Source organism: Hordeum vulgare, chromosome 7H (assembly GCF_904849725.1).
Source record: "Hordeum vulgare subsp. vulgare chromosome 7H, MorexV3_pseudomolecules_assembly, whole genome shotgun sequence".
Classification (NCBI taxonomy): Eukaryota; Viridiplantae; Streptophyta; class Magnoliopsida; order Poales; family Poaceae; genus Hordeum; species Hordeum vulgare.
In genome coordinates, this window is record NC_058524.1 from 217,540,032 (window position 1) to 217,548,489 (window position 8,458).

Genomic DNA, 8,458 nt, shown 5'->3' on the forward strand with positions numbered 1-8,458 from the left:
GCTACGATCACGTAGATATTTTTTTTGCTATAAATTTTGTTTTTTGTTGCAACCGTTGAAAAAATTACTGCATCGCGTCGAATTTTTGCTGTATCAGGGAAATATTTTTTTGCATGCAGATCCAACGGTGAAGACGCGCAGGGTTGGTGGATCGTACTGCCCGTGCGCCGGCGCAGAGCACTGTCCAAAAAATATTTGGGCGCATGAGACTTGAGCCCAGGACCTCAACTCTAAATACATACTGCGCTAGCCAACTAAGCTAGTACTTTATTCCAATATAGGTTAAATTTTGTTTTTTGTTACAACCATTGAAAAAATTGCTGCATCAGAGAAAAAATGTTGCATGGAGATGCAATGATGGGACGCGCAGGGTTGGTTGGTTGCGGACCGCACGCCGGGCGTACAGCACTGTCCAGAAAATAAATTATATTGACACAGCTGAGATTGGAACCCCAGACCTCTGGGAACCCAATGGTGCCAGCCGTCGGCTGTGCTTGCTCGTGTGATAAATTAGCAGGTCTGTCCTATAAATACCAAAGAAATACGGGTCTTCTTTCCCACAAGGCACACACGCAATGGCAGTCAACAGAACATGTGGAAGTTGCTGCAATGGACCTGCTGCGCTGGGGAACCGGGCGGGGATAGCGCTGGCCGAGGGGTCGAGGTCCGGCACGGACATGGAGGCGCCGGGCCCGCCCGTGAGGAGTCAATTCCGGGGAGAGCTCCTTGGGGCAGCATCCATGACGGGCACCTGCTGAGACACAGAGAGAGGCAGGGAGATTAGACGGAGATGGACAAGAGAAGGAAGAATGGAGAGGGGCACGAGGACCTGGCCTGGACCTGCGGCAGGACGATGGCGCGGATGAAGCTCCATGGCCATGGCGACCTCCCTGTAACAGAGAAAGCAAGAGGGATAGAGGGAGATGTGAGAGAGATGCGAAAACGTGGGGGAAAATGCAAGGGAGGGAAGAAGGAGAGGACGCGATGGGTCCGACCTGCAACGTTGCTGCAGGGTTGGAGGAGCGGAGGAGGCCGGTGCCCTGCGAGCTCGAGCTCGGGATCGAGGAACTCCCTTCGATCCGATCGAGCGGGGCTGGAAGAAGGCGTCGGGTCCAAGAGCTTGGGCCTTCTGGGGCGTCTTCGACGGCGGGGGAAGGCTGGCTGATGATTGGGATTGGAGTAGCGCGGAGATCGAGAAAATTGGATTTTTGCCACTTTATTCGTTGGGCTTCGCACAATTGCCATTCTAGAGATTTGATTCGCACAATTACCACTTAAGTTGTTGCATCTTTGATTAGCATGCCATTAGCCCCATTTAAATTATCTTTTACATTAATTGGCTAGTGAAAAGACCAACTTGCCCCTTAGTTATGTACATGTACGTACCTGGCAACGAATCAACGCTATAACTGCATCTGGCAACGAATCAATGCTACAACTGCATCTGGCAACGAATCAGCGCTACAACGGCAAGGCTTGCGCTGGCTGCCAATAATATAGCTAACTGCCATACTACGAGTCCTTCGACGTCGCGCTCGAGCGACTCTTCTCGCCGTCTTGCGCCGCCGATCGCCTGGACGCCGCGTGCTGCCAGCTGGACGTCTTGCGCCGCCGATCGCCTGGACGCCGCGTGCTGAACCTCCTCATCCTCCTGGGGCGCTCCTTCCTGCCCCTCATCCCAGTCGAGTGGTCAGGCGACCGGGACGAGCGACGCGAGCACACTGGCGGGCAGTGACGGCGGTGGAGCGGAGGTAGCGACGGTGGTGGTCGGGTGGAGCGAGCGGCAAACGACGGTGGTCGGGCGGGGCGAGCGACCACGGCGGTCGAGCGGAGGTAGCGACGGCGGTGGTCGGGCGGGGCGAGCGACAACGATGGTGGTCGGGCGGGGCGAGCGACCACGGCGGTCCATCGGGCAGGCAGCGACATGGTCGGCCTACACTATGCAGCTTGTTCATCCCTGCTCATACAGATAAGCCATACAGATAAGATGTGAGTATATACAGTTAGGGGCAGTTTGGTCTTTTCTTGTGCTTACAAATATAAAAAGAAAAAGGAAATCACTAAAAGGAGAGAAGTGGTATGGTAATCAACAAGCCAACGAACAGAGTGGCAATTTTGCAAAGCCAACGTTGAAAGTGGCAATTTTGAGAAACCACGTATTGAAAGTGGCAAAAATTCAATTTTCTCGCGGAGATCAAGGCAGGTAGTCGAGGCTCTCGTTGGTTGCTCGCGAGTGGATTGGGAGGAGATCCCGAGGGAGGAGAGTAGCGCCGGGATGGATAGGACATGAGGGCTAGGTTGGGTTAGGTGTAAATATATATAGGGAAGCCGAGTTGATTTTTGATCCTTCGATTTAGATCGAACGGTCGAAAAGATTAGGCTAGGGAGTTCAATTGACAAACCGGTGATGGTTTAGGGTTTTACGAGGTTGATCCGGACCCAAATGTTACGACCATGTGTTTCGGGTTCCGGAAGGTTTTCGGGATAGGTTGCGCGTAGGGTCGGTGCACTGTGCAGAGGGTCTAGACGGAGATGAGAGGGAAAACACGCAACCCAGCGACAGAGTTTTGAAACCGAAAACGTTCGACGAAATGACAGGCTGTAGTGCCACTATAGGTTTAACGATTCGGGTATCAAACGAACTCCGATTACGATGAAATTTGACACGCGATCTGCCTACATTAAAATAAGACCGCACACAAGTTTTAACCCAAACCGAGAAAGTTTCATACACACTTTTAAAAACAAGATTAAACGATATCGCGGGCGCGTGCGTGTGTGGTTGGTCTCAAACGGTCAACGACAAAACAGAGAGAACCGACAACTAATAAGGGATGTAAGTTTTGAAACTGACGGCAACGGAGTGCCCATGCAATGCAGATGATGCGAATGATGCGATGATGAATGCGACAAACAAATAATCACAGGGCGGCAACTGAATAAAAAAGGGAATCTTCTCGAGCGTCTGTCTCGGGCTGTTACAATCGAGGTCTTTGAAATCGACGCATAGCGGCCAGGATTTGTCCTTCTTTAAAACCATGACCAAATTTGCCAACCACTCGGGGTGTTTGATGTCTCAAATGAATCCGGCTTTGAGCAATTTTGCTAGTTCGGTACCCATGGCTTGACGCTTGGGCTGAGAGAAGCGATGTAATGTATGTTTGATGGGTTTGAAGCCACCAATTATGTTTAAACCATGCTCGGCTAGTCTTCGTGGGATTCCTGGCATGTGTGAAGGGTGCGAGACGAATATATCCCAATTTTCTCGTAAGAAAGTGCGCAATGCCTCATCAACCGTAGGGTCAAGTTGCGCTTCGATGGACGCTGTTTTATTGGGATATGTCAGATGCACTTGAAATTTTTCTATTTCGTTAGGGGGCTTGAAGGATGTGGACTTGGGTCTCTTGCTAAGAGTTACATCATCCTTGTTAACCACCGATCGTAGTTCGGTGAGCTCTTCCGCCGCAAGGGTTTCCACAAGTGCCTCGAGGGCGAGCGCTGCAGTTTTATTCTCTGCCCGTAGAGCCCTATCCGGGTTGCTTGTAAGGGTAATGACACCATTGGGCCCGGGCATTTTGAGTTTCATGTACCCATAATGCGGTATGGCCTGAAATCTGGTGAAGGCCTACTGTCCCAAAAGAGCGTGATAGCTGCTTTTAAAGGGTACACTATGAAAGATAAGTTGTTCGCAACCGTATTTCTTGTAGGTGTCGAATACTAGATTGAGGGTGACTTAGCATGTACATCGCGCTTCTCTTCAGGGGATAATTACTCGAAAGGTTGTGTTGCTGCGTTCGACATGAGATCTGTCGAACTGCATTTTATCCAAGTTATCATCTGTCGTGGGTATAAGTCTGACAGTAGATGTGTAGGGTACGAAAGGATGGGCAGAGCCTTAGCTACGGCGAGGTTGTATGAGTTCAGGCCCCTCTACGGTGGAGGTAAAATCCCTACGTCTCAGTGCTCTTGGGAGCTTGATGTCGAGTGGAATATGGATTACACTGAATTGCTAACCCCTGCACCAGTGGGAAGGGCGACTTATATAGAGTGCGCTGCCCTTCACAATGGTTCGGTGCACAGGGGTGGAGTAGTGGTGATTAAATGTCTACGTTACAGGTAACGTATGCCTTAAATGCTCATAAAGGTACGTGAAAACGTATGACCGTTGCCCTCCAGGGGGTTACGATGTACAGAGTGGAATCCAGTCGGTAAGTTTGATACGCTCTGAATGCTCATCTCCGACTGGATGATGGAGGAATAGTCACCGATTGGATGATGGGAAGTCCTTAATTCAGTCGGAACTGACTAAGGGCCTTGTCCCTTATGAAGGGTAGTCCTTGGGTAGGACCTATAGGGCAGGCCTATGACCCTACCCTAGGAATATAACCCCATCATTAGTCCCCGAATGGATCGGGGGTTGGAACAACGAAGCGATGCTTGGAGTACGGATCCGACTGGTATGGATGCGACTTTGGCATTGTTTGCCTCGATCCATTTTATCCTCTTGACCAGTGATCCGAGTGGATATATCTGTGAAATGAACCGTCAGAGACCGAGTGCTTCCGTGGAATCTTTTGACGTGATCGGTCAACTGACAGCGGCGGATTTTCTGGGATCCTCAAATTTCGGTTGCCGCGCGCTCAGTGGGGATGATGACATCGTCATCGAGTAGTATCTGCCGCCTCGATTTATGCGCCTTCATCTCCTCCACTAATATCGCAGCAACCGGTCGGGGGATAAGATTTCGAGGCCACCTGCTAGTGACCCAATCGGAACCTTATTTAAACCTCTCCAGCGGGGGTTTCTCGTTGCACTCGCCTGATAACTCGCACTCGCGTGATAACTCGCACTCGCCCCGCTTCTCCCTTGGCTTCCTGCGCACCCCAAGCTCCTTCCTTCTTCTCCTCCTCCGCGGATCTGCAGCCTCCACCATGACGAAGGGGCAGACGAGCAAGCTCGAGGCGCGGAAGAAGAAGAAGACGGTGGCTCCCGCTCACGGCGACAGGGGGCGCTGCCGGCGGGTTGGATCCAGGGGGATTTCCTCCCCTCCAAGGTGACGAAGAGCGACATGCTGGAGCTGGTGGAGCAAGGCCTGATCGAGAACAAGTCGTGGAGGCTGCCGACGGAGGGCGAGACGGAGCCGGCGCCTCGGGAGGATGAGCGCGTCTTGCTGCTCAGTCATGTGTACCGAGGCTTCTCTCTGCCTCCTCATCCCTTCTTCAGAGGTATAATGAACCACTTCGGGGCGCAGCTCCACCATTTTCCTCCCAACGCAATAGCTCATCTCTCTGCCTTCGTCGTGCTTTGCGAGTGTTTTATCGGTTGCCCTCCTTATTGGGGGCTCTTTAAGCACATCTTCTCCGCTAGATCCCAAACCATCAAAAGACTTAGCCAGTCGGACGACAAAACTCATATCCTCCAGCTCTGCGGAGGCTTAGGCTTCCAGAAGAAAAGCAAAAGTAGCTATCCCGCTCTTCAGTTGTCTGAATCCGTTAGGAACTGGCAGTCGACTTGGTTCTACTGCCAGTACGTCGCTTGTCCGAATGCCGCAACTGGACAGCCCCCTTTTAGCTTAGACCGACCGGCTCCGCCTAGGCAGCTTGCGCTCACGAAGATGGAAAATATCCAGATTCAGCCTCTGGTCGACGCGCTGGTAGATGTCGTCCGCAAGGGAGTCACCGACATAGATTTGTTGGATATTTTTCTGGGTCGGCGTATCCAGCCTCTGCAAGCTCGACACCATCGCGTCTGTGTACAAGCGAAGCTTGGAACTCCGGGACGATATCCGAGTAAGTGGGCTAGTAAGTATTTAGTTTCCTCTTGTAACCCACTGGGTGTTTAAGCAATATACTCGGATGCAGTATGATTATTTTGCAGTGGGTTCACTCTTAGTGAACCGAGTGGGTGTAGTCCCCGAGACTTCTGTCGAGTGCTTGCACCGACAGTTGTCTTTATATACATTTTCTTTAACTTGATCAGATCAAAACTAATCTGTTCGAATGTTACCGGTGGGGGCACTCCGAGTGCACCTACTGGAAGTAGTCCCCGAGAGTAATTTTATTCAGGTCGGGTAGTAGTAGCCTCATAGGCTTGTTGTTCTTATTTAGCTCAATAGGGCGGACCTGTTTGAGCTTCATGGTAGTGGGGTCACTCTTAGTGAACCCACTGGGTGTAGTCCCCGAGGCCGCTGTCTACTGCTTGCGTCGGCAGGGGTCTGAAGAACTTCAAGCTTTTATTGTTTTCCTTGTTGAATTTTTCTGATCTTCTCGTCGCGCTGATTTGCAGAAGACTTGCGAGATGGGATCAGCGTACAACGCTCTGAAGGCTGAAAAGATACAGCTTGCTGCGGAACTGGAGGCAGCTGTTCATGACTTGGCTGGTGTGAAGGGTGCTCTGGCTGAACGAGAGAAGTCCTTGGAGGAGTCCCATGAGGCAAACAAGGCATTGGTGGCCGAAATGGAGAAAATGGGGAAACAAAGAACCGAGCTGATGGGACAGATGAAGGTGATGAACACGCGGTGCATATCACAGGAGAAGTACGTCAGTGTCTGGGCAAGGAAGATGATTGCGCTTCTCGGTGGTAAGTTCTGTTTTTCCGAGTGCTTCTTGACTGTGTATTCCATTCTGCGCTTACTTTCTGCTCGTCTTGTCTTTGCAGATTTTTGTATGGACGCTGAGGCTGAAGCAGCTGACGTTGAGCGGTCGGTTATTCCGAACGTTCCACTCGGCGACGACGCCAATCGAGACATGCTCCGAGCGCACATTCGCCTGGGCAAAGTGGGACCTTTCATCGGTCGACTGAGAGAGGTCGTCGGCCTTATCGACAAGGAGCTGTGGCCCGAAGACGAGTCCCGGCAAGAGATGGAAGGGTTGATGACTCGGTTGGAGGACGTCCCGAACCGAGTGCAGGCGTGGAAGAAATCTGCTGCTCGCTGTGGTGCGGACGTGGCGCTGTCGCTGGTCCGAGTGCACTGCAAGGAGGCTCGCGAGGAGAAGCTGAAGGCGCTGCAGGTCGCCAACACCAAGAAGCTTCGATTCGAAGATTTCATGGAGACCTTCCTTGAGAGCACCACTCGCATCGCAGACGGGATCGACCTCGACACGTTCGTGGAGCCTGCCAGTCCCAATGCCAGTCCTGACGATGCTTGAGAAAACTTGACCTCGGTATGCCGAGTGGATTTGTATCAAACCTTGGCCACTTATGTTGGCCGTCACATTCGTGGTTCGGTGTGGATAAGCTTGATCTACACCGAACCGAGTATCGGTGAACCAACTTTTAATTGGAATCGAATATTTTGCTGTTCCTTCGACAAAAAATTCTTGACACAATTTTGGCTCATGATTTCTGTTTGGCGTTTTTTGTTGAAGCCAGTGGCAAACATGCGAAGCATGTAGTTGTCAGTTGTCTTGACATCTGCATGAGCCTCAATGAGGGTCTCCTAAGCCTCCGAGTGGATCTGGAGGATACACTCGAAGTAATCTTTTTACTTAGGCGATTCTGGATCGTAGTTAGGTCTCCGAGTGCGGCGTCTCGTGCGCAGTCGTAGCGAGTTGATACTCATGTAGTTGTCAGTTGTCTTGACATCCACATGAGTCTCCAGGAGGGTGTGCTAAGCCTTCGAGTGGATCTGTAGGATACACTCGAAGGAAGCTTTTACTTAGGCGATTCTGGATCGCAGCTAAGTCCCCGAGTGCGGCATCTCGTGCGTACCCGAAGGGAGTTGGTACTCATGTAATTGTCAGTTGTCTTGACATCCACATGAGTCTCAATGAGGTTCTGCTAAGCCTCCGAGTGGATCTCTAGGATACACTCGAAGGAAGCTTTTTTACTTAGGCGATTCTGGATCGCGGCTAAGTCCCCGAGTGCGACGTGTAGAGCACACTCGGAGAAAGTTGGTACTTAGGCGATTCTTGATCGCAGCTAAGTCCCCGAGTGCGACGTTTAGTGCACACTCGGAGAAAATTAGTACTTAGGCGATTCTTGATCGCAGCTAAGTCCCCGAGTGCGACGTTTAGTGCACACTCGGAGAAAATTAGTACTTAGGCGATTCTGGATCGCAGCTAAGCCCCCGAGTGCGACGTTTAGTGCACACTCGGAGAAAATTAGTACTTAGGCGATTCTGGATCGCAGCTAAGTTTTTTTTGAGACCGGAGTCTGCGAACGTGGAAGAATTTTGAACCTGCAAAAACTCAATCTGCTTTGTATTACTTCAACGATACTTGTTCTTTACATTGCTTCGGTCGACGGTCACGTGTAGAAGCGCTTCACGAGATCTCCGTTCCATGCTCGCGGCTCGTCCGTTTCCCTGTCGAGGTTGTAGAGTCGATATGCTCCGTTGTTCAGCACCTTGGAGATGACGAAGGGTCCTTCCCAGGCGGGAGCCAACTTGTGAGGTCTCTGCTGATCCACTCGGAGCACCAGGTCGCCTGCTTGGAATGTACGACTCCTGACGTGTCG

General features: G+C 51.4%; 1 protein-coding gene across 2 annotated transcripts; it reads right to left on the bottom strand.

Moving 5' to 3' along the window:
- Positions 1-239: 239 nt before the first annotated feature.
- Positions 240-1,281, bottom strand: LOC123412071. Of its 2 annotated transcripts, none has more exons than XM_045105024.1 (3): positions 996-1,281; positions 841-890; positions 240-751 (listed from the first exon to the last, which is right to left on the bottom strand). In XM_045105024.1, exons 1-3 carry the CDS (start codon positions 1,243-1,245, stop codon positions 707-709), a joined length of 345 nt encoding a protein of 114 aa, XP_044960959.1. In that variant the 5' UTR covers positions 1,246-1,281; the 3' UTR covers positions 240-706. The 2 variants fall into 2 exon arrangements, with proteins under 2 accessions (XP_044960959.1, XP_044960958.1); XM_045105023.1 differs by having other exon boundaries at positions 830-890.
- Positions 1,282-8,458: the final 7,177 nt, after the last annotated feature.

Bases quoted from the DNA above. Each gene is read 5' to 3' on its own strand.
- LOC123412071 (XM_045105023.1), bottom strand. From the start codon at position 1,245: ATGGCAATTGTGCGAAGCCCAACGAATAAAGTGGCAAAAATCCAATTT. The intron at 891-995 runs GTCGGACCCATC...TCTCTGTTACAG, and splicing joins ACCCTGCAGCAACGTTGCAG to GGAGGTCGCCATGGCCATGG. The intron at 752-829 runs GTCCTCGTGCCC...GTGTCTCAGCAG, and splicing joins CTGCCGCAGGTCCAGGCCAG to GTGCCCGTCATGGATGCTGC.